This window comes from Dermacentor albipictus, chromosome 9, assembly GCF_038994185.2.
Source record: "Dermacentor albipictus isolate Rhodes 1998 colony chromosome 9, USDA_Dalb.pri_finalv2, whole genome shotgun sequence".
Classification (NCBI taxonomy): domain Eukaryota; kingdom Metazoa; phylum Arthropoda; class Arachnida; order Ixodida; family Ixodidae; genus Dermacentor; species Dermacentor albipictus.
In genome coordinates this window covers 76,906,317-76,932,824 of record NC_091829.1, presented here as the reverse complement: position 1 = coordinate 76,932,824, position 26,508 = coordinate 76,906,317, and the positions used below count along the sequence as shown (strand labels likewise).

The 26,508-nt window shown below is 44.1% G+C and overlaps 2 protein-coding genes across 20 annotated transcripts in view; one reads left to right on the top strand and one right to left on the bottom strand.

Annotated features, from left to right (window-relative positions):
- LOC135921341 (uncharacterized) overlaps positions 1 to 26,508 on the bottom strand; it is a 1,279,318-nt gene that overhangs the window by 728,148 nt on the left and 524,662 nt on the right. The window contains exon 3 of one of the 18 annotated variants that reach the window (XM_070524802.1): positions 23,479 to 23,627. The exons of the other annotated variants lie outside the window; for them this stretch is intronic. Within the exon in view, the coding sequence (XP_070380903.1) occupies positions 23,479 to 23,492 (14 nt within the window). The 5' untranslated portion in view covers positions 23,493 to 23,627. The remainder of the gene's footprint in view (positions 1 to 23,478; positions 23,628 to 26,508) is intronic. 18 annotated transcript variants of the gene reach the window in all.
- Positions 1 to 26,508, top strand: part of LOC139049435 (protein O-mannosyl-transferase TMTC1-like) — a 102,405-nt gene that overhangs the window by 20,467 nt on the left and 55,430 nt on the right. The window contains exon 1 of one of the 2 annotated variants that reach the window (XM_070524794.1): positions 9,823 to 10,403. The exons of the other annotated variant lie outside the window; for it this stretch is intronic. The gene's annotated coding sequence lies outside the window, so the exon portion shown is untranslated. Of the gene's footprint in view, positions 1 to 9,822; positions 10,404 to 26,508 lie in introns of those variants that run through there. 2 annotated transcript variants of the gene reach the window in all.

Here is a 26,508-nt window from a genome sequence, read left to right as displayed (position 1 = left end):
AGGCCCCATTGAATTTCTAATATGACATTTTGTATAATTATTACGTTATAATCGCATTCGCGTAAAGGACGCCTTCGATTATTTAGGCATCGTGAAAGTTGAGTGCAGAACGTGCTCTATCATAGTGATATGACGCCCCAATTTCTGTAGCTGTTAGAAACTACGCGACAAGCTTTGACCAATGCTGGCTGGGCTAGCATTTGCTACATATTTTATCTGATAAGTAAATACATTGCTTAATTTTTTTCCGTTTTTTTTATGCTGAAAATTTGAGTGCAAAGATAGTGCTTCAATAACAGTATCTGAAAGTCAAGCGACATCTTGAGAAGATCTCGATTATTAAAGTACTGTTGACGTAGGGGTACGCAGTAAATGTTGACGTCGGAATATCTAGTTTTAACTAGCGTAACCCCAGAAAATATACAATTCCCTTTTGCGAACAGACAGCAGAGAGAAATGACATACGGTAACAAGGCTGTCAAATGAGAATTTAGGAAGAAGGCAGAAGAGACAGATATCTAAAATGGCGACTCAGTAGTCATATTCAACACGCACAGACTCTCACTTTTTGGGGACTTCTGGATAAAAGTACGTTGTGAAATTTCTAGGATTTCTAAATAAAATTTCGCCAGAACCTAACTCACGACGAAAGTCGACGGTAATGCGATTAGCGTTGAAGCAATGCATGAGTCGTTTATGCAGCTGGGCTCCTATCTTGCGCTTCCCGATGGGAACGGTGGTGCCACCTGGCGGCACCTCCATGCAGCCCACGTGTGGCAATATATATTTAGGCTTGATTGTATGAATAAAGCTAGAGTAGGCGGGTTCGATTTCGGCCAGCCTCAGATAAATTTTAAAGAATAATTTCAGGATTGGTTCATACCCGCTGAACCAAGTTAGCGCGAAAGAGGTTTTACCGAATAGTGGCGCATACCTAGTGTTACATATTCAGTGACTCAATTTGGTCCAATGGTTGGCACATACGGGCACTGATACGGTTCCAGCAAAATTTCCAGTGTGCCACAATGATGATGCGAAGACATGGCATACCGTGCTTAGGCCAAACTGGAAGTACAGCTTTCATTTCGAGGGTGCGCTCTAGGTAGCACCTTTATAGACGAACGGCAGTTGGACGAGTCGTTCACCCTGATTTAATTGATGCAGCGCTTTTACGTATTTCCTGGCATGCGCACGAGACATCAAACGTATTCTGGTAGCTATTCGCCAACGGGTAGGGAGAATTTCGTCTCTTTTACAAAGAGAGAATGATGACCCACCATTGGTAAAGGAAAGAGACTAGACGCTGGGAACGCGCGTCGAAAGTACTGCGGGGCAGTAGAGTTTCGCCATTGCATAGATACTAATATTAAAGTCAACACTAAGTATCGCAGCATGCGGCCACGTATCAGACTAGTGCATCTCTTAGAAGTTAACAAACTTATGACCACATACGCAGATTTGGATAAACATTGCCTTTATCCCTTGAAATGCGTTATATTAGGAAACAAATTTGGCATGTTACGTTTATAGCAACGTCTATTGCTATACTATTGCTAGCGTGTATTGCTACGGGGCACTTAACTAGTATAAGCGGGATTCTTTTTACTTTGTTTGGTATACTTATAAACAGAAAACAAAACAAATTATGATGATTGGCTGTTCGTTACTTATCATGATCAGTGTTATGTAATAACGCCACTTAACAACTGCTGTTGCAATTGGACAGCGTCGTTCTTTTTTTTTTTCAAGTATCTTATGTATCGATGCCTCTATGCTATATATATCCCGTTTGGCAAACAATATGAGCGCGCTGGAGTCATACCTAAGTAGACGTTTTGCTTCACCAACAAGACAGCTTCGTGTGCCCTAAGCCTAATTGTCACCAAAAGTTGGAAACTGTGCCCTATTATGCTCTGTGAATTGCTGATGACGCTTTCAGAAAAATAAGGGAAGACAACGTGTCTCTTCCTCTACATGCTTCACTGGTTCAGCTCCCCATCGTGTCAGCCTCCGACGATCAATACACTGCAGCCAGCAAAGAAACGGCGCAAAATCATCCAGCGTCAGTGTACGTCAGTGTACCCTCGTGAGCGCGTTGTACATATCGACAGAACAGCAGCGCGGAGCATGAAATAACAGAACCGGTGCGCACGCTACCAGAGAATTCGACACGCAAGCACTACACCTATATAGCGCTATTACTCGATTAAGTTCTTCGGCAGAATTTCATGACAGCATACGAAGGTAGAGCAAATAGAGTTGGACGGGACACGACTAAACAAATACGGGCCTTTCACAACCGCGTACATATAGGCACAAGTATAGCCTGCAGTGCCCACTGCGTTCTCCTCTCTCTCCGTACACTCACGCGCGGTGCCGGCGTTTCAATTTACACGTCACGTACAGTTTTATCGTAACGCACACTTTGCGATGCTTCAGGAAACAGCGCATTTGCGTTTATAATTCGCTATTTATTCTCTTCGGCCCTATGCAAGCAAGATCGCAGCAACGCGCGCATTGTTGTCCGACTGTTTGCGCACGCCCCCCCCCCCCCCCCCCCCTCTCGCCACCCACTTTTGGCCGACCGGATGGGTCTGTCTCGGTTCACAAAGACACAGTAAACAGGGCTCCATTTGCCATTCCTGTCACGACACGATGCTTTGTCTGCACGGTGCATGCCGCTCTGTACTGATCGCTAACGTTACTACCGACGCGACGCGACGAAACGAAACGACAATAAAGTGCAACTACGAAAAGCCTGGCTTTTTTTTTTTTCATTTGCCAGAGGCACGCATGCCCGGCCGCTAGGGTTAATGCGGACCGACTACATGCCCTCAAAGCGCGGAGGCAGATAAGAGAAAACGCGCATTGAAATGGCTATGGCACATTCACCGAGCCTCCGCTGCTCTGAGGAAGCCAAGTTACCAGAGCGCCTACGTTCTGGGCTTGGTCGTGTTCCCCCTTTTTTTTTCTTTTTTCTATAGAGACGGACTGCATATGTGGAACCATCTTGATCGAAACGAACGATGGCTTTGTCATTAAATTTACCGCTAACAACTCGCACCAGAGCTGCACTTTCTGTCAAACTTACATTTTTACCATGGAAGTGGTTTTTCGATGGGTCCCCACGGACTTCCTTTGCACACCTGAAATTCGGCGAGCTTTTTGCCTACCTAAGCTTCAACGGGTAGCCATTTCTGACTCGCGCGCCTTCTTCACAGGAAGTAAATGGTGTTGTAGGCTTTCGCTACGCTTCGTCTTATCTCTGCTTTAAAGTTGAAGCGTAACACGGCGGTATCCTTGATATTGGCTCTCAATGTCAGGACATATGAAGGCCTAATTTATGGTAACACTGCGGAAGGCTTGCCATTTCACTGGCCCCGAATGGCATGGCTTCCAGAAGCATAGGTTCTCTTTCTTCGTGATGCCTCGCGCCAACAACAGAAAAGCTCTTCGACTGAAACGCACGAATGCTTCTAAACGCTTCGTTTTGTTAGACACCACGCTGCAAAATGAACAAGGGCATATATAAAGACACAGATCCCTCATTCCACGCCCTATATATACGTTCGAAGTAGTTGAAACCTCCACAATAAAATGTTTAAAGACGCAGGCACAGAACGCATGGACAAATCTGATCTTGTTGGCTCACGTTTGCTCTCGCCTCGAGATCACTGAAACGACAATTCACGTCAGCAACCATTTAAACGCGTCTGAACGTCTCTGTACTTCTTCTTAGTTACGTAATGACACAGTTTTAGTCAGCTCCTTAATGCACCTGATGGTATCCACGTTATCGTTGGCAATCGACGCAGATTACGTGAAAGCTTGAAAAACGTAGTTTCAATTATGATTTCTATGCCGCAGGTAGGCGCATGCTTTAGTGGCGCTTGATTATAAGACTCGGTGACTCTGTTGTGGGAAAGTTCTGCACCCACGGAAAATACAGTTCCAACAGAAAGAGTTCGAACGGAGCGAGAAATGGGGCGGCAACACTTTTGGCGCAAACTGGCATTATCACAAGCCAGTGTACTATACTTACTGCCGGTTTTTTATTACCTGCATAGGTTTCTGTAGCGCTGACCAGCCGGAGCTTCCGTGGTGCACGTTTTTTGATTCAGAAATTAAATAGACCCATTTGTCATTCATATTAAGGACATTTCTTTAATTGCGTTATGATATAATATTGGCACCTGAATATCTCATCCTTCTTTTATATCTAAATGAAACGTTTATTTCGCTGAACTTGGTATCGTATTTCATGTCGGCTACTCTTTATATACTTGTCCCAACAATACATTTCAAGCATAAACAATGTAATGTCAAACCAACTAGCCCAACGGCTTACTGTTCTAAAGCTTATAAAAAATGAAATCGTAACTGTGTGAATAAAAGTCGGTACATGCATGCGTATACATGTTGTTCCAGAAAATTGGAGAAAAAACAAGCCAACCAAGCACAATTTACAAACAAGGTCATGCAAGCTTTCCAAGATTTCTTTCTTTTTGTTATGTTATATTAATCCGAAAATATCATATTAGGCTTTCCTTGGCCATGAAATTGTGATATTGAAATTTACCAGAAGGACAAGAGAACGTGTGCTTAGGGTTGAATAAGACTGTATTTCTTGGGTACAGATAATAAAATTTGCAAGATTGCCTTTCTTATTGAGAAAATAGTTTCGCCAGAACAGATGTTATGGTGTCGATAAGCACAGAAGAAATATGGCGACACAACAGTTTGCGGCGCCGAGAAAACCCGCCATATTTCAGGCGTGAAATGTAGTACGTCTCATGTGTTGCGGTTATGATGGTGATGAGCATTTATCCGCGTCACCTTTGAAACGGGGCGGCGGCAGTCATCTATCCTGCATAAGTTAATCAGGTACGTTATACATGCTTTTCATTCCAGTATTTCGTATATATTTCCTTTTTTTTCTTTTTCTTCCTTAAGCTTTCGATATCTACCTTGTACAGCTATTATATGCCTGTAACGGATCCGGTCGGACCAATCTCTTCCCCGATTTTCTTCCACGAGTGCTCTAAACGTCTGTTGGTTATCTCGACGGCTGGCTAGATGATGCTTCGTCTTGACCCACTGCACCACGTAGCGGCAGGATTGCTAGACCTACGCAATGTTGGCACATGCGCGCCGGTGCGCACACACACTGTACTCAATATGGGCTCCTCCAGCTTCTCCGTGGACAGCTGGCGCCATCTGGCGGTGCCGCCACGAAGCTGCGCACGGTTTCCAAAATGCTTGGCGCGTGCCGGTGCGTGCGAACGCTCAGAATTGTTTCCTCGCTGCCCGCAACACCGAGTGCGTGGTGTTTTTGTTTTTTGCCTGTAATGTTCAAATACCGTTTCATTTGTGTCAATGTTGTTATTGCGAATGCTTTACACATGCTGTATGATACACTGCGATACTGTTGCCAAGTCATTGTAGGGTGCGTCGACCTCTGTCAAGCCTTTCTTCTGGCTTTTTGTCGATGCACCCAACATCCTCATGATGTTGAATAAAGAATTGAATTGAATTGAATTGAGTGGTGCATGCCCTGTGACCCAGGTTGGAGTGAAAGAGGTTCGCCGAAGACCTGCACATACCCAATGCATTCTGCGTAAAAGCTCGCTGAAGCGTAGGGAAGCTGTGCTTGAGGAACCCGTATGACGGGAGTTATCTTCCTCAAAGCGCAGGATACATCGGAAAGGTTTTATTTTTTTTGTTGTTTAAAGGTCGGGGAACGCTGTTACATTCCCAGATGTTCACAGGGCAAGACTTGCGTGAAGTGACCCAATATTGCTAATCGCATTGATAACACTGGGACAATCTCAGATCATGTAACACTGGTGCCACCGTAAAGGCGATAACGTGTTAATGCAAGCAGAAGGCGCTCATAACTGCTGGTAAAGGATATCATATATCATGCATACAGGTTCGATACAGCGTTTACACAATTACGGACGCAGCTTAAGATGAAAAACCTAAAGAAATATTCTAAATTTCTGTACTGAACAGCATTTTTTTGCGCTATATGAAGCTGCTCGACGTGTAAACTACAGAAAAAGTAGTCATAAGCCTCGGACTGCCCCAAAAAGTGTATCATGAAGGCTCGGCTGCAGCCAGTAATGGTGTAGTGTTCGAGAAGCAGGCTCCGCCGTTACTTCTCTACGCAGCGTCTGGTCACGTGGGAACAGGACATTGCGACGTTTTGACACTCTAGCTTCGTAGGTCGCCTCGTATGGTGCTATTTGTTGTCAGGGCCGATGTTTACCAGCACAACAAACGAGAAAGCAAGCCTGAGTGAGTGTGAAAACGACGTAATGACCTGTTCCCACATACTGTGTTGTGACGTCACAGTATGTATACATATTTTCCTATGGTTTAGATGGTTAGGACTTTCACTTAAGGCTACTGCCGTGCATGGTTGCTTAGTGGCTACTGCATTGCTCTGCTAAACACGAGGTCACGGGAGCAAGTCGCGGCCGCGGCGGCCGTATTTCGATGGGGAGGATATGCATAAACACCCTCGTAGCGTGCTTTGGGTGAACGTTAAATAACCCCGTGTGTTCGAAATTGATCTCGAGTCCCCCCCTCCCCCCCCCACCCCCGACTACGGCGTGCCTCATAATCAATTCGTGGTCTTGGTACGTAAAACCCCTCAACAATGTTTTTTCTTTTAACGCAAAAATTAATCAGCCAGAATTTTGTCAGTACCCCTTTACCGTATGTTCCTGTTTTTCCGTGACAAATCTCTCTGTCGCGCCCACATCATTTCATTACAGCTTGTTTATTGTTCAGTATTATTCATTCAATGACAATTCAACTGAATGAGACGAAGTAGAATGGTACATGGCGGACTCATGACGCATGACGAATAATTCAGAGCCTCCACATAATGCTATGTCAGTCGGCACACATCGAGTATTGATGTGCAAGTCGCCGTTGCTTGGTTTCGCAACCATTCCGCTGCGGTGCGCTTCGCATTCGTTCCCCAAAAGAGCGAGGAAGAATGGGGAGAAAAACAAATGCAAAAATCCCACGCGAGATCCCACCCACGTGGAGCGTGACAAACGATTACAGGCTGCATGACACGTTGCCGCGAGAGCCTAGCTGGCCCCGAGAGGTGCTCGTCTCAGCCGAAAATGAGCGCCTTGCATGGCGCCGGCGAGAGACACTCATATACGACGGTTTCTCGATCGTATCTTCGCCCCTCATATTGCAGCGTGCCGGCGCTTCTCTGACGTCACCGTTGTTTCGAGCACAGAGGATAGGAATGTCTGAAAAAAAAAAAAAATTTCGGCAGAGACACTTAAGACTGCTTACGTGTGGGAATGCGAAAACATTATCGCCCCTTTGGTGAAATTATTTTTTTTCCCGCGGATTCCTTGTCCGCGCGGGCTCCAGCGTGCGCTCTGAACTGCGACTCGTTATAAGATCAAATCAAAACGAGCCAATCGTGTCTCAAGGCGCTGGTTCGCCCGCGAGGAGTTCATAACTGGGATCACCGATCAATGGCGCTGAACTGGCCATTAATTGTTTTTGATTTGATGACACTCATGACGTGGCGCCACCTCCTCCCCATTGGCTGTGCCTTTACGTGCCCAGTGACGCACACACTAGGCCTCACCTTTCGGCGTGACGTGTGCAATGACGTACGCACTATAGGCACACCTGCAGTCAACGGGAACCGCGGAGCAGATGGCATGGTGTCGGGGAAGCGTGCTCATCTCGCACCCAGACGAAAATTTGCCAAATTTCCTGTTCAAATTTGTTGATTTACTCTGTTTGCAGGAACCTCCCTCGGAAATTTGACGTTAATCGCTGCATTTCTTGACGTGCTTTCCCTCCATGTGCCGACGGCTATCTTTAGTATCATCGCTCAGTGTTAACGCCGACGACGCCGAATTTTCGTGCAAAGGTCCAAATAACGATTTTGATTTCGCTTTTAAAAGAGCGCTTCGTGGTGCGCTAAAATACGTGCCGGGCAGCCTGCGCGCAGTGCCTTTCGCGCAACGTTAACGTGACGCGCTGCAGCCTGCCTGATTTTGCTTCTAGAGGATCTAAAGAAATAAAGAAGCAAACATGTCTTTTCGGCTTCCATTAAAAACGAAACGCAAGACAGGCAAGTATATATTATTCTTGCTGGATTTCTTATTAGACCTCCAACTGCTTTAAGCATACGTCAGGTATTGACGTCTTTCTACAGGAATACATAAGAAAGTGAGCTGTGGTTGTTTTAACGCGATAGCGTTAAGGAGCTCGTGTCGCAGAAAAGCCGGTGTCGTCGGCGTCGGTGTCGGCGTCGGCGTTAGCGGCGTTGACCGTGAGCGATAAATCACGGCAGGCGCTTTTTGATGAGAATTCGGCATTTCCAATTATTTGCGCTGACCATCGCGCTCGTGACGTTAGGTTATCCAGTAATTAAAAAAAATCGAGACTGAGTCATAGATACTGGGAGAAATCAAAAGAACGGCTGCGGGACGATGGCAAGATGCGAAACCGACCCATCTGGTGCCGAATCATAAACATGCCCTAACAAGAAGGCACAAAATAGTAGCTCAACTAGCATAATAGCTCACTCTCAGCTGGCGGTTTATATCGAAGTGTCCCACGCGCATGCCCCCAACCGTATTACCAGCCTGTTCAAATGAAAAAATACCAGTCTCTGCGCTGACAAATATCTATAGGTCGAAACTTTAAGTTCACCCGTGTGTCGACGCTTGAGTCTGCATACGTTGTCACCATTAGTGCTAGTGCTATTTCGCCGACTTTATGTAGGTTGTCGCAGCTAACGTTAGCAAAGCTGTGCCACGAAAAATAAGAAGGTAAGAACACTCGACGAAAAATACGATGTTAAGACCTACAGTTGTTCGATGGTCATACCTCTGACGAGCGAACACAGTAGGTTTTATAGTTCCATTTCGCACCGTCTTTCTTTTATCTTTCTTTTTCTTTTTTGTTGTTCAGCAGCTTGGATAACGTTAGCTGGGGACACACAGTATCAGACTGGCTTAATGATGTATTGTATGGAAGCCCCTTTGTTTGCGACCATCACAACACCACAAGTAACGTACTCCTGTAAGAGAAGTGCCGAAATCGCTCGAATGCGTACCCACAAATAAATCTCACACGATAAAGGTAATCGCGTATGATTATTTGACTCTTTCTCACGGTGCTAAATGTGGCGGATAGCATAGCCGTATGATGCGAGTGTACTCTTTCGACTAATATCGCGAATTTTGGCGGAACAATGCGCCGGAGTTCGTATGTCACCTCATTTTGATTAAGACGAACGCAATGGTCGGCTTCTTTGATCATTCGAGTCGGAGGTAGGTTCGACCTGTACTCAATTACCGAACAACGAACATTTCTTGTAGCATGTGATCAACACATTGCGGACATCAATAACCGGCCATCATGACCACACAACCCAGAGCGACCCACATGTATTCTTCAGCTTTTTTACAGACTCAGGGGTCGTGACAGAAAGTGCTGAAATTATTCTCGCCTCTTCGATGCACACTTTTCACAAGAATGGGCAAATCACGACTTACTAGCACCATCGTGTTCTGTAGTTGCGAAACGTTTTTCGTGCTTGCATTTTGCTGCCTTCATCGCCAAAAACAGTGTCTGTTCCGAACAAAAATAATCATATTTACGGAATCGCTGCCTGTTTATCAAGCAAGTACAAGTGCCAGACGTGGATTTGGCGTCGTACTGTTTCATCATTACGTGGCAGCAGTTGATCGAAGCGCATTACTCGAGCATTCGTACCGCTGGCATATTTATGGCAACCGGAACGATGAAAGAAAGGTTGGTGTCAGTGGCAGAAGGGCTTGACGCATACATTTTTGCGCAGTATAGTGTTTTTACACATGCAGCGCGCGTTCACCGTCGTCGTACTTGAAGCGGCGCGACGGCCTGCAGAAGCGAGGCTGAATGGAAGATACCGTCTCTGTCCTCCAGACCAGGCTTCGCTCCCCGTCCAATTTTCGAACCACTTGCCGAGCAGCGGCTTCACACAACACACGCACACAAAAAAAAGGACCCGCGCAGTTTTTTGCTTCGTGACTTGGGTGCGCGCGCGTGACTGCGGTCGGCGGCAGACGACACCACACAATGGGCAGTGCGGCAGAAGGCAGCAGGAGGAGGCCACCCAACTAGGGGGACGACGGAACCTGCGCGAGGCTCCCGGCTTGTGAAGAGAGGCGGGGAGAAGATAAAAAAGCGCAGTTGGAGTGCTCGCCCTCCCCCCAGCCTTTCCGCTACTCTGCGGGGGGTGGGGGTTGGCTGGCTCCGCAGACGTCCTGCCCCTTCGCGGTGCGCTGGCAAACAAGTAACCGTGACCCCTCCCCCCGTGTTCCGACGCGTCTGGCACCCTGGCGACCGCACACGAACGTCCGGTAGGGTGCTCCTCGATCACGTCAGCTTTCCTACTTGTCTCTTTACTTTCTGGCGCGTCGTTATTTTTTTTTAATTTCTTTTCTGGTTTTGCCTGTATTGCGGACGGCTTTCGTTCGCGTGCATGTTACCCGCCGTTTAACAACGCATGGGGCAGGGGGGGGGGAGGGGGTCCCGCTCGGCGACGTTCTCGACAAGGCGGTGCGTACGCTTTACCGTGTTTTCAGGCGTGACGGTGTTTGTCATTGTGACAGGCTTCCTATGACCGCGCAGCCAGCAGGCGACCACATATCCCCCTCCCACAACACCCCCATTCCCTTCTCCACACTCACTGTTTCTTTTTTCATGTACTACGTGCTGAGCTACCGAAGCGCTAACAGGAACTCTTCAAGGATTCGTGGTCTGGGTGTTTCGAGCCGCTTTTTAGTTTTTTGAAGGCATGTTGTGTATTGTAAGGCTTCGCGCCGCCTCTGAACTATAGTGAAATAATAGCGGTCACAAGAGGTCATTAGCCAATGAGTGGTCACGGCGCCTGCGATTCGCCATTGATATCGGCTTCGTTTACGGACGCGCTCGGACGTCCACGCGCTGAAAAAGGCGAAGAAAAAATAAATGAATAAAGAGGTCAGATATGCTATATTTTTTTATCCGTTAAGTGAGGTTATTTATTGCACCGGATTTGGGAAACTTGTGTGCACCGAACTCGTTTCTTACCGTACGACACATGCGTTAAGTACCAGCTGTACAGCGAGTTGCAATCTATTTTTATACATCAAGGTAAGGCTGCCAAAAAAAAAAGAAAATCTAGTTCCGAGTCACTCGTGCGATGACAAAGCGTTCCTTAATGACAAACGTTACACGCAGAGTTTTGCTAACCGTTGTTTCCATAGCTCTGGAAGATAGGATTAATGACCGTTCTTCCACAGGTATTGTTTGATGTTTCACGTTTACTTCTGGGCAAGGGTACAAACAGCACTCTGCAGCGATGCCGCTGACCTGGCTTACTTCAATGACGTCTTCAAAAGCTTGCTTCATACATGCGCATGGTTGGAGACGACGAAAAATAAAACAGCTAAGGCTCATTGCTCGCTTTAATTTGCTTTATTTCTTAAGCTGAGTAAATTGGTAGCTAGCACTGGTTAGGCGGTTGCGCTACCAGGTGGCAACAGGTTAGCGTATGCACTTCAAAGACTTGAGCGAGCTGTGGCTTTGATAACGTGCAATGTTTATCTGGTATGAACTTAACCGTAGCCTGGATAACGTACCGCGTCTCTGCCCAATGGTCATTCAGGTTTTCGTCAGTGGCCGTATCACAGCGCTCCGTCCGCGTTATCAATGGGATCAGCGGTGCCGTGATTGGTGGGCGATAAAAATGGCATGGCATCTAGCGGAAGGAATCGCTAGATTATACCGGCACAGTACGTAACGTAAGGGCCCAAAGCTACACTTTCGCGCTTCGTCCTCGGTTCGAGCGATGTTGCGCCAATGTTGACACCATGTTATGCTTCTACCAGAAAGAAATGGAAACGGTATTGAAATTCCTGCGTCATCAGATATCAAATCGCGAGGAGGGAAGCCTTAGATTACACCGGCATATATTTCTTTTTTATCGTTCCCCTTTGCACTCAAGAAAATCAATTTCAGTTCCCATTTCAACACACTTTGTAATTAACTTTACATTGTTTTGATGTGACAATCAGAATTAATTTTAAAAATCGCGCCTCCACTCTCCCTAGCGCGCTGGAAGAATCACTTCTCATGCTCCACCAAAACAAAAAAAGAATGAAAGTACGAACGTTTCTATACGCCCCTCGGGGGGGGGGGGGGGGGGGGCTCACAACTCGCTGCCTGGCCTTTGTGCGGGGAGGCAACCAAGCAACGAGCAATTCATCCTCCCCCCCTCGCTGTCCTCACACGAGTGCGCGGAGACGGGCTTCGACCGTATCCTTGGCTCTCTTGTCACGTGCCGTTCGCCGCCTACACACAGTAACGCACGCTGGCACACGGACAAGCCAGTTAGCGCGCGCCGCGTGAAGCTGCCTCGCTCGAAATTTAAAAAGGAAACAGCGCTCTGCACGGACGTTTGCAATTGCGTGCAGCACACGGTAAGCTGAAGCCTTCGTGCCGCAGAAGTGAAGTTGAGGAGTTTGCTTTTTTTTTTCTTTCATGATAGCAAGGAGCGCTTGTTCGGTTATATTTGCGCGTGGGACTTCGCTGGCTCAATGCGCAGAATAAAAAAAAGTACGGGAGAGTTGTAGGTGAACGCGAACAGGGGAAGAACAATAACACGTGGATCAAGTTACTGTCACAGCGTTCGGCAGCGTGAACTGTTGTGATTGTTAACGCGGAACGTAGTAAGCACTCCACAGTTGTGAAAGAACAAAGAAATATTAGCTAGCTTCGCAGTCTTACGTTCTAGTCATTCAGCATTCTCTGCGTCAAAAATTCTTGTATCAGCTGCGTCTTCTTGTTAGAGTGCTGGATGATATTCTGTTATTCGAAGTCTTTGAAAAATTTTTTTTTGCTTATTCGTTCCGTGTGTTCTGATTGTATTACGCTATGGTTTCCATTAGACTCCCACTAGAGTTACTAAATCTGATGTTATCATTGCATATTCTTTGTTATCTGAACATTCGTGTAATGTTCTATTTCTGTGTAATTCATCCGAAACATGTATTCGCCTTTAATGCGGCTGCACTATATATGTCATCTTGTTTATCTTGCGGTATCGTCAATCCTCGACGGGCATTGACAGTTACGACTGATTTAAAAAAAAATAAATAAAAGAAACTACGTCTTTAAGGGCAGCACAACTGCAATGGAACGTGAAAAATATACGTCGCCATTACCGTTATAGGGTGCTACATCTACTTTATGAGGCAGTTAGTTCGCTGTTAACTTTTTTTTCCCGCCATGCATCACGTTGTGCGATCCTTTAATCGTGGTTGTTATGTTTCTATAGTACGCGTTCGTATGGGCTGCATGATTCGGTTACGCCAAACCTACGAAAAGAGCTAGCATACAGTCAGCGTGCTGTATTACTTCCAACAGGCATACATTCCGTCCTACGTATATGCAATGCTGTGTTTGTGGCGCTAAGGCTCTATGGTGCTTAAGCCTTCGAAGAATAGCAAGGTACTGCAAAGAGCGGATGAGTTACAGTCCTAAGGAAAAAGCTGTAACACTTCTTTACTGACGGCTGACGCAATCGCGTAGTAAGCAGAAAGCGAGCACCTTGTTAGGTCTTTAGCCTTCCGAAGACAAATGACCCCAACTACGCGCCGTGACTCAGTTGCCTCTTTTTTTGCCTACAAGAAAAACAGCAACAGTTTTTTTTTGTTTTTTCCTGGAAGGAAGATTTACAGAGCACGCTTTCCGAAAGTGCGCGTACGAAGGGTGTGTTTATTTTCTTCTTTGTCCGCATCGCATCATTATATGCGTTTTGTTGTTATTTACGTAGAACTGCATGTACTACACTCATCTTTAAGGAACGCTTAATAACGCCTGATGTTCGAACTGCGCGGATCTACAGTAATTAATCTAGGAGAGTCACCGTTTTGTGGCACTTCGGTGGACCAACGAAAAAAAGAATTGCCCGTCTGTTGCAGCTGACGTCTTCCTTGACAAGCCGTACCTTGCAAGAACCCTCGTGATGCGTGGGACACACCGTGTCCTGTCCTCTGGGGACGAAGGCGCTGACTCCGATGGTTCGTCCGGAGTGCTGAGCTCAGATTCTCCCTATTTCGCCCTGTTTTCTTTGGTTTTCCTGTTGAGTTCTTTGCTGTAAGTCGTGCCGCACTGCCGGTTTTGCTTGTAATGTTACCTTTATTTTAGAGCGCAGCTCTTTGGCGTCCGTTCCTGGGTTTCGCGTCGGCGTTGTCGTCGGCCTCGTAACCAGCTCCGCCCCCCTTCGCTGGAGTGGGAGACGAAGGACGCGAGCCGCGAATGGCGGAGACCAATAAGAGCGGCCCCTTCAGTGACGTGCGCGCGCGATGCTGGTGTCATGCGGACCCTCCTTACGGCTCGATGCGCACTCGTGTCTGGTCTCAGCCGATCCGCTCGTTTCGTACTATCGTCTGCTCGCACCACAGCTCTCGCCCGCGCCTGTTTGGTTCTGTTGGGTCGGTCTCGTTCGCGCTTGTTTTGGTTGTTATTGTGTGAGATTGTTTCTTAATCTGAATGTATGCGCTATGCGAATTGTATAGTACTTTCTGGAAGCCATGCGGCACCAGCGATCACACTGGAACCTTTGACGAGTCATGTATAAACGCCGGCTCGCTTGATCCGCAGATCAGATTTTCGACCATTACCGACTCTGCTACATGTCTCTCTCAAATTCTTTGCTTCAAAATATCGCGAAATAGAAACACGTATAGAGCTGCGCTCAAATTTCGCATTAGGGAGTATCGTAATCGTCGGATAATTTTTTAGTTTATCACGGCCTATGTTTTTCTTTTTTCGGGGGGGGGGGGGGGGTGAGGGGGAGTTTTCATTTTATAATGTGCATCCCAGGATTCGTGTCATTTTTTTTTTTTGTATATGACGGGCTACTGTTCCGGCCCTGTAGGCTGTGCACGGTGGGTTAGCAGGTTGCAAGTTTTGAGAGGACATGGTTATAACGGTGACTTCTGACAGAGCACAGAAGGAATGCACATGGGACAGTCGCCGAATTCTTTCTGCGTCCTGTCAAAACGCGCTGTTGTGTAACTGTGCTCCATCAAGCCAGCAACCAAGTAACCCATCTAATACCCCTGTCACACGGACGCGGCTAATGTCCTTTTAACTTCCTTCAATCAAGGACGTCTTTATCTCGAGGGAGATGTGCGCCGTGTCACACGGCAGTACTTTAGCGAAGGATGTTTAAGGAAGTTCCTAGCGAAAGGAGATGGAAGATCTCCCTTGCAGACTGAAGGGAGTACTCTTGTTCCCAGCGTGCTTGAATTTCGAGTCAAGAAATCACCCTCATTTTTTATAATTTCACTTTTACCACCAATTATAAATGCGATGCATAAATAATTGTATGTTGTAAGAAAAGACAAGTAACCAGAAATTTTAGCGATATATAACGTGTTTCTTTCATGACTGCGTACGAGGTGAGCAGCGCCTAATGGGCCCCCAGCGGCAGCTTTCAAAAGCTTGCTTATAGGCCGTGTGACACGGAGCCAACTCCTATGAGGTGAAACCCCCTTGCGGTCCCTTACGGGAAGGACGTTTGAAGGAGATCCCAGCTGCCGGTGTGATACGGGTATAAGTCTCTTTCGAGAGGACGTATCAGAGGGGCGCGTCAGCTGGACGCAGCAGACGTTTTTATTTTGTATTGACAATGGTGCACAAAATTAGTTTTATTGTAGTATTTTGCAACTCATTCCTTTCTTGCAATACTACTATACGTTTTCGTTCGCAGTTCTCGCTCAATATGACCTATTTCAACGTGGACCACAACGCCGGGTCAGCCAATGGGTCATTCTACACCAAATCGGCTAGCGTATTCTTTCCTTTTTTCGACTGCCACAGATATATGTTGAAAAAATTCCATATGTTTGTTCAAGTTAGTCTCATTCTCCACCTTTATTTTTCTTGCCAACGCTTTCTAGCATTTATACGGAAATTCATTGTTCTTGCCCAGCTGCGCTAGAAGGCACCGATCAACATTACATTTTTTAAAGGCATGTTGCATGACTCAGACATTCACATGGTTTGTATGGCAAGGCAATGAAGTCATATGGCTGGAAGATTAGCCCATTTCTTGAGATGTTTGAATACATCGAGTGCTTTTGACATCTGCAAAAGCGTGTAAAATTGCAAGGTTTGAATTTTTTATTTTTTTGCTTGAAACACCGCAAAATACTGAGAGCGGAAGTCATACATAGAATGTTAGCACGGTTGCCGTAGTATATGCGAAAAATATTTGCTGCTTTGAAGCTTCAGCATGCGCATGAAAACAAAGTTTGATTTGATTTGATTTGATTTATTGATTTCCATTTACACACACACATGTACAGAGGAGTGGTAAATGGAGGTGGATGAGGGAAAAAAGCCGCACAGACGCGGCTTGAGGTAACCTCACCCCCTTGGGTACACTATGGCTGCATGGGGTTACACATCAAGCGCCATATAAATTACATTTATCTAGTGGCCATAAAACATTGCAATTATATAATATATGCAATAACAGTGAAATGTTTCCACAATAACAATGCCAAACACACTGCGGCATTGAAATAAATAAATGATATACACTTGGTAACAGACAAAAAAAGAGGAACATAACACACATTACTAATCACTAACAAACGTGCTCTGAAGTGAAAGCAATAGAGTTTTAAATTCTGACAGTGATAAATCCTGTAAATTGAAGCCTGCTCTGTCGTATAAATTCAGTAATCTTGGAAGGTTATTACACAGCATTTGACAACCATAGTTAGTTCTAGAGCGCGGAACCTTCCAGACTTCAGGTGTACGAATGGAATAACGGTATGAATTGACGGATAGATTTGCAAGTTCTACAAGTAAAGTATTGTTACGTTTGGTATTAAAGTAATACTCGCGTAATAGTCTGCAGTTATAGATTTTATGGGCTGTCGCAATGTTGTATTTCTTGAACAGGTTTTCAGTATGGGCGGCAAACGGTACATTAGCGATGACACGTATTATTTTCTTCTGCATACGAAATAATTTACTCAAGTTACATTCAGTTGTGGTGCCCCATACAAGATGCCCATAATGTATGTGAGACACGAATAAGGCATTATAAATTAATAATTTTACAGAGACGGGTAAAGTATATCTGTAGCGATTTAAGACACCTGTTATGCGGCTAAGTTTTTGGAGTACAAAGCTTACATGGTCGTCCCATTGCATGGTACTCGTGAAGTGTACCCCTAACACCTTTGCAGAAAGAGTGAGTTCTATATTTGTGGATCTATACGCTAATGTTAGATCTGACGGAAGAAGACTCATGCCTTTGGTATGAAAAATTACGGCCTTTGTTTTCGCCGTATTTACTTTTAGACAGTTCTTAGTGGACCAGTAGGATAGGCTGCGCAAGAATTCATTTGCCATACTAATTAAATTGGTACAAGAACCGGACGAGATGAAAACACTTGTATCATCCGCGTAAATGATAAATTTCGCCTTTTCGTAGATGGAAGTAATATCGTTAGCATATAAGTTAAACAGCAACGGGCCCAAAATGCTACCCTGTGGGACGCCACAAAGTATTTCTTTGGTTACCGATGTATTGTGGCCTACAGAAACAAACTGGCGTCTGTTACTAAGATAAGATTTTAATAATTGAAGTGGAATGCCTCTAATCCCATATTTCTCTAGTTTGTAGAATAAAATGTTGTGAATAATATGATCAAACGCCTGTGTAAAGTCGACAAATATGCCTATTGTTAATAGCTTATGTTCGAAATTCTGCAATATAAATTCCTTTTGATCGAGAAGAGCTAATTCCGTCGACCTGTATTTACGGAAACCGTATTGAGCATTTGAAATTATCTTGTACTTTTCACAGAACGAAGACAACTGACTTAGAATAATTTTTTTCAAGACCTTTTGAAAAAACAGGGAGGATCGAGATCGGGCGATAATTTTTTATATCCAATTTATTACCCTTTTTAAATAATACTACTACCTTAGCAACCTTCATATTTTCTGGAAATACGCCTGTGGAAATGCACAAATTATAAATATGTGTCAAAATAGGGGCAATATCATATATAACAAATTTTATAGGTAGAATCTGAAGACCATCGGCATCGCAGCTGCGAGATGTCTTGAGTCTTAGGTACACAGAACATACATCCGAAGGCATGAGTGGCTGAAAAAATATTGTGTTTGCATTCGGAGTAATGTGCACACAGTGCGGCATGGGATGATTGAGGTCAACGTCTCTGTGTACAAAATAATCATTGAAAGCGTTTGCCAAATCCTCCTTTACCAGTAATCTACCGTTTAAACTGTAAAGTTTATTTTATTTATTTATCTATATTTTGCAAGAAGCTTCGTTTTCAAGTTCGAACAAGCTGCTTTGGTAGTCGGCCTAAAAATATATGTGGTATATCATTAGAAAGCTCATTAGTTGCTGTGTACCTGACAAGGTACAAAACGGTATTTGTATTCAAACGCAAGAAATTACTTTTTGAAATGGTCGTACGTGGTTCGCGAAGGTTGCATAAACATATAAAGCCCTGCCGTCTCGCAAGGAGAGATTGTCAACAAAGTAGACTTGGGAAACTACTCAACAAATTGTGACGTATATATATTTTTTTTCTATATGAAAACAAACGACATAAAATGTCGCAGCCTCGACTCGTATTTTTTTTTTAATGAACGCGAGAAGAGTACCTAAGCCACGTCTGAGCACACCTGCCTGAATTTTGAATTATAAAATATGAATCTTATACCCAAGAATATTCAGGCTGTCGAACAGTGGCAACAGGCAGCACCAGAAGGCTTCATTCACGCTTGTGCAGGCATTCAGTTGTAATTATGAAGGTGTTTTTACTTGCATCGTCTTATGAGAATCTTTGGATTCCAGGGAAAAAGCGTCCTGTTCCCTGCATGTATGCCGCAATGCATGTTGACACGTTTCACAGCATTGCAGTATGACATATCTTATGAAATGTTTGCGTGAATGATACCAGCGCTCTTTCTGTATCGACTGGCTGCTTAAGTTCAAATGTTTCTATTTATAAACTGCGCGAGACGTACCTTTCCACTGTGCGCGATTCCCTGACGAAATTAACACCTAGGGATATTCAATGTGCATTGGCTGTACGATTCACCTGGTCCACACCAAGCACACGCCAAATTGTGTTAGAGCGTGCGTCTCTTGGCAATAAGACGCAGATCACGACTCTATATCTAAGTCATCTCTGTGGCCGACGAAGCCATAGAGATTGTGCTTCATGCGATCATTTCTCTTCGTCGTCTGCAGCCCAGCCCGGCAAGCTCGGCACACGTTGGAGAAATGCCGGTGCTGACACAAACATGAAAACATTTGCCCGTTTAGACTACAAAACCTTCTTGTAACTTCTCACATGCATAGCAAACGTATACAGCTATCTAATCATGTGTCACATAAATTTTTAGACTGAACACTAAGGCTACTTATTTTAGCCTTAAACACAAAGCTCCTTAAAAAAATTAAACTTTCATTTTTTGTGCAATTGGATAAATCTTCAAAACTTCAAAATATCTTTCTTTTATACTATATCGACCGAGCTGCCATATTGCGTTTAATTTGTGCATTCTGGATGTGACTGCGTTCGGGGAAAAAAAACGTATAAAAACCTTGCAAGTTTACTCGCTTTTGGCGGTGGAAAAGCACTTAAAGTGTTTAAATGTTTCAAAAAAGTGGAAATTTTGGCAGCCGCACCACTTTATTGTCTTGCCATGTGCAACATTTGAGTGACAGAATTATACAATGCGCCTTCGAAAAAAAATTTTGATTTATGCCTTCTAGATATCAGGTGATCAGTAAAAGTAATTCTTGCTAAAATGGTCGAACATTTTTCGGAAGAAGAGTAAATATGGAGAACACGTCTGAACTTCAACATGCATATGGAAATCTTTTTAACTATATCTGTGATGTTCGAAAAACGCTGTTTGATTTGGCGTGGAATAACCCAAATGACACTAAGAAAAACAATGTATAGAGACTGTATTGGGACAAACTTTGGTACTTTCTTTCTTTAGTCAAATAACAGAAATCCTAAAACCGCGATTTTCGTCAGAAGAAACAGCTAATAAGACATATAATTTTGCAAATGTATGAAATCGGGAGAAAATATGCATTCTGTAAAGCACTGGAAGTACAGGACATATTGAACATTTACCATTTCCAGCATTCGTTCTTTAAGTTTTTGCATAATAAATATGGGGTAACTTAGTCGCTGTCAGGTTTATTTCACTTTTTTCTTGCCTGTTCGAACGACGGATGAGCGGTTTTAAAGTTATTGCCTCTATATCCTTTAATCTCTCTACGCAAGAAAAATGTGAAATATGGAACAACTGTCTCTGTTCTCTCCGCGTCTTGCTACAGATCATTCGAGAGCTGACTTTAATCGAATATAAGTCCAGCAGCACTGAACACACCTACAAGAAATGAGCCTGGGTGCTAAAAAAAATTAGCAAGTAGATCCAAAGCCACGGTTATATTTGGTGTTATTCAGAAAAAAGAAAACCCAACGACGACCCTTTAATGCGGCGCATCACACAGCATAATTGTAATTGACTACACAGACAAGCGACAACTGGCTGCCAAGCGAAATCCAGCTCTTTAGACATGGCGTTGCAAAATCGTAAACGGAACCGGTATCGACCATTTACTGTACCCTGGCAGCCTGCTCTGTGGCGGCTCGTTTCTTCCCTCTATAACCCAGGAAGCAATGAACAAAAACATAGCGAGGAGGTCGCTATAGTGTCGCAGTATTAAAAAAAATCAAAAAAGGAGGAGAAGAAGCAGAGGGAAAGCAATGAGGGGAAGCTAAATACACCTTGCGGGTCTGGGCCCTCCCCGAAGTGCTCGGAGGTCAGCCTTCGATATGAACCCCGTCGTCGTTTATAACAAGTGCCCGGGGATTAATCGATGCCCTCGGCGAGCACATCTACACCATCCCGGGAGGGCGCTCCCCTCCCTCTCCCCTCCGCTTCCTCCTCACCCTCTCCTCCGCTACTCGAAGGAGCGCGATATATGCTCTTAAGCGCCAGGGATCAGGGACCGAGCGCCTCCCAAGAGTGCGGGTAGGCTAAGGATGTGAGCACGAAACGAGAGGTACTTGAAGGTCGATATTTGAAAGGATGAAGCACGCCGAGAAAGCAATAACGACAAATGCGCTAAATATGAGTGAAAAAGAAAGACACGCGCACATGCTTTACAAGAATGTATGTCATGTTTTGACAAAAGCCGTCGGGTCAGGAATATTATATAGCAACTCCTGAACTTTCACGCACAACTTCGCGGCACAACAAGCCAGCTGTCTCTATAACCCAATTACACGCGTAAGGGCGTAGTCGTCTCTAGAACCCAAATTATTCTAAACGGCAACAAAAATGTTCAAAAGAAGGAATTCATTGGTCGTTATGTGCAACTGTAACCCTAATCGGCAACCGGTTAGCTTCTTATTGCATTGCCTATAATGCATTCTGGATATAAATGAGAAAATAAATAAAAAAACAAAAGAAAGCCACGAAACATTCAGTGACAGTGACCGTGAGGCCACTTGAAACGTATAGGCTTGTTGACAAGCACTTTACTCGTGCGTGTTTGACTAGGGTTCTTTCAGCCGTGATTTTTAAGGCCTAGATGGTGATCCCATGATATGTTACCCAAGGGCGCAGCTACGGGCAAAAATTTGTTGAAGATTTGAACCGTGCTTTCTAATTAAGTGGTCACATCTGGTAAGCGCCAATTACATTTAGTTCGGATTCTATAATATTCACACGAGCCACTCCAACCTGAAGCCGACTTTGCTCAGTAAGAAGCCAGACACGTTCTCCTCCCAGTTTTATCTTGGCCGCCTACATTCAGAGGATGCAGGAAATGCTCGGTACTCATTTAACTGGAAGATTGCCCCACATCTGACTCCATTCGGGGGAGCTCTCTTAGCTCTGACGTGAGCATGTGCACTTGATGAGGCACAATATGAGAGTAAACTCACCCCGTTGGCGCTTCTGAGAAACCTCTAAAACGGAGTAACGTGAGACAACTAGTTCCTCTAGCCTCAAAAGAGTTAGCGGCACTCTGCTGTATCTAAGAGTGCATCATACTAAAAATCTCCCTCTACTTTGTCCACTGCAGTTCCTGATGCCGTCCTCTAAAACAACTTGTGATTATCTCATCATTACCTTTTATGCAACTTCAAAAAAAGCAGCCGGAGAAGTTAATGATGAAATATTGAATTTTCGTTGTGGTTCTTTAGTGCTTTTGTTTTTGTTTGCTATGTGAAGGCCTGTTAACTGGTAATACTACCAGCTCTCGGTCTTAAAGCTGGTAAAAAACGTGTTATTATGTAAAGGTGTTACTACATCGCTGCACCGACTCTGCCGGGCCTATAGTCGCACAAGTCCACGTAGACTTAGACAGGCCCGTTTCCTTCTTCTACTTTTTGATGTGTATAAATAAACTATTATTATTATTATTATTATTATTATTATTATTATTATTATTATTATTATTATTATTATTATTATTATTATTATTATTATTATTATTTCGCGGTCTTCCAAATGCATTACTGCAAATGATTTTTTTGTCGCTCATAGTATCCTGTTCCGGTGCAACACACACCGCATAAAAATTTCAACTTATCATTTGTAGAGGGGACCTATAGGACGGGCATGAGCGATAAGCTAGCTGAAATGAAATTATTGGGAACACATCGAAAAAAAATTATAATGCATTGTAACGGGTTTTGATGTAATGCATACATTGCATTACACCAGCACATATGTTGTAGTAATTTTTAAAACTGTTATTTGCCATTACCTCTGCTTATGCAGAAGTTGGGCGAGGATATTGCCCCAAGGGCAAATACAATAAGAGTTATAAATGAACAGGGAATTCTAATAGCATAATCGGGGATAGGTTAGATCGTTCGCGGCATTGCTCTGTGTCATTCATTGATGTTAATAGACCGGACATATTTTCATCTTAATTTGCATGTTCAGAAAGTATACCTCTCTCTCAAGCATAGAAGCAGCTACGGGAAGCTTTTATGGTAATTTCTGCTTTGGTAGAATTCTCCATGCATGGCGCGTATCTTTAATACGGAAGACGTCCGACCTAAGAAGATGTTGGCAAGGAGCAGAAAATCAGCAACAGCCGGTTGCTTAACTCCCGCTGTTTTTAAGTCGATGCGATTAATACCGATCATGCTCTTTCTTTCCTTTTTTTGTTCTATATTTTTTTTTGAGTTCAGGTTGCTCTCTTACGGCTGGAGAACAATGTTAAAGCGAGAGTTGTATCTCGCGGGATCGTTGTAGCATTAGAAACAAATATAACAAGTCAATCTTACAGTGTACATGCAGGAGAAAATAAAAAAAAATGAATACCAACACGGAACCTACTCTGGCTCATCCATGAGACCCCTCCTGTCTTTTTGCTTTTATAAAGCATACGTCGTGGGTGTCGCCTTTGCGACACGCGTTCTTTTCAGCAAGGGAGATTTGCCGCAGACGCATTCGCTGCTCGAGTGCTTTTGAGGGGGGAATGGCGCCTGGCAAAAAGAAGAGAACAGACGACAAAACATTGAAGAAGCTACGGCGCGTCTGGATTCAGCTGATATCGCATGAATGACATACTATGAGAAGAAAGAACTGCGCTCAAAAGATAGCAGACATCATCAGCAGGGAGCGTAATTTTCCAAAAGACAGTTTTTTTTTTCTTTTTTTCAGAAGGCGGCTCTTTAAGTACACACGTGAGACGATGTGAAATGCTAGCCTGCAAAAGAATGAAAAATGTAAAACTACAATCCGCATGGTAGAGCCTGATACAAAGAAATATAAACGAAATGTAGCCAGTCTTTTGCTGCGGCGGATTTTCATCATTATGGCAGCGTTACACTTTCAAGGCGCTCGTACTTTTGCTGTCTCTTTAGCGATATTATAAAGAACTCCATCGCCGCACTCTGCTTCGAAAGAAGAAAACGGAACGAGACAGAGAGAAAAGAGAGAAGAAAAGGTACTGTTTTTCTACGCGACGGGCTAAGCGGTGAGGAAATATACCGCACGAGAAAGCGGAATAATCGCAAGGTCAGTATATATATCGAATAGGGAACATCGACGAAACGAAGGCACGTAAAAAAAAAGGAAACAGAAAGAAAAAAAAAACTGTATCTGCACTTGTAACAATCGATTCGCTTATGCGACAGACAGATATTTCAACAGACCTGGAAGATTCGTCAAAGGCACACAAAGTACAGGGCTGCGCGATGACTCAAAAGCGTGTTTTAGTACGGGAAATGGGTGAAGTGAGATGTATTCCGACAAGTACGCCATTTTATTGTGAGTTAACGGAACAGATGACTCCCCGACGCACTTCTTTTTTGTTTTATTCGATAGGCATCTGTGATTTACCGATTCATTTGGCTACTGGTTTTTGCATTGAGTTCGCGTTTTCTTTCTTTTTTTTTTACATGGCGCATACAGAAAAATATTTTCCAGGCTCGCTGACGACGAACACAACGACATGAACATATAGCAGCGTAACATAAATATTTACATGACTGCGCGTTTCGTGATCTTCTTTGGCTGCATACGTACCTAGCTGTGCCGGGCGCAATTGTTCTTGTCCCCCCCTCCCCCTTTTTTCTTCTCTATTTGTTCTCTAAGGTACACCACGCTTCTACCTCTCCTAGTAACCTGACCGCAGTGCGTTTTCTGTACAAACATGTTATATATATAAACAAACATATATATATATATATATATATATATATATATATATATATATATATATATATATATATATATATATATATATATATATATATATAATGCAGGAGTTGTAGAGCCCAATTGTCTTCGCGAAGGCAGCTGCACTGGTTTAAATTTTGGAGGCTGCAAAGGGAAACTGCGCGACATTTGAACAATACCACGTGACAAGGCGCCTGCGCGGTGCCACAGTAGTGCTATCAGGCATGCTACCACCGGATCGATGCTGCGCACACAGTAGATGCATTAATAGGACGCAGGCAAAAAGTGAACGCGAGGGCACAGCAGTGGTCTCAAAATGGCGATGCGTCAGCGACGCATCGGAATCCGCCGCCAGTATTTCCTCGCCCTCTACGTAGTCTGGAAACAACAGAAATGCTCACAGAAGTTCAAGAATTTCCATGTGAGATATATCGTCCAGTGTATAGCTTCATTTGATTTAGGATTTGTCGTCAAAAGTGGGAATAAAGTCATGCGTTTTCGATCCATTTCTGGTGTTCGGTCTGGCCGCAAACTCAATCACTCCTTGGTGCCATGCATATGAAGACACTAATGTGGGCGGGCGCAAAAGTCTAGTCAAGTGGTACTTCGTTTAAATCTTGCGGCCTCTATTTCCAGTTCGAATAATGAATTACACAGCTACTATCTTAAGGAAACTAATTTTTTATGCTTCTCAATAGGCTACACAAATCTTCAAACGAAGATTTTTCATTTGTATTTGTATATAGCGGTCTAAACTAAACATAAAATTTCTGCGAGTTGCTGAAGATCGTACTGAACCTACTAAGTTGCTTGCATTCTTGAAGCTCACACGTGGTTTGAAAATTTGAAGGCGTGGCTCAAATCAGCTGGAACACCATGTACACGTTCGAAATATTTCGCTGTACCTATAGGAATATTATGGATATTGTGGAATTCAACTCATGCTGGCAGGCTTTCAAAATCACGTATTCAAAATCACAACAAGGGCAGATTGCGCATATGTGCTTAATAAAGTTCTTTTTCCTGAAGAACACTTGATGTTCCTATTGGAAATTGAGCGACAATGAGATACATTTATTAAAAGCTAAAGTGTGAAATCTCGAGAAATGCTGGCGCTCGTGGCACTTGGCCTTTACGCCACAAGACATCACATATTATCAAATCTTGAGGGCATGTTTTCTTTGGGCACTCTACGTCTCACCACAGAAGACCGTAAGACCGTTCCATAAGTATAGAAAAGCATGAAATGGCACGTTGGATAATTTTACGACGTGGAAATAAAAAACGAAACCTGACAAAAGCGCTAAATCGAGAATACAAATGCGCTTAAGTATGCAGTGGTTGACACTCTCTGCAAGGCGATATATATAGGCTTTAGCAATTAACATCATCAGCATCGTCATGACCACGTATCGCCATCATTATCATCATCATTATCGCCTCTCGCCTTCCCGTTGCATAAGGTGCAGTTTTGTATCTGCCGTGTATAATTACTCGCAATATGGCCGAAAATCATTCCTTACCTACTAGGCTCAGCACTGTAAAGAACTTCTAGCGAATGCTTGCAGAATTTTTAAATTGCTCTACCCGACGCATCCCTCAGAAAAAAAAAAAAACAACGCTCATAGAATTGCTCTAAAAGCACACTGGAATGCGCTGGTGCACAGAGGGCGTAGGATGGGG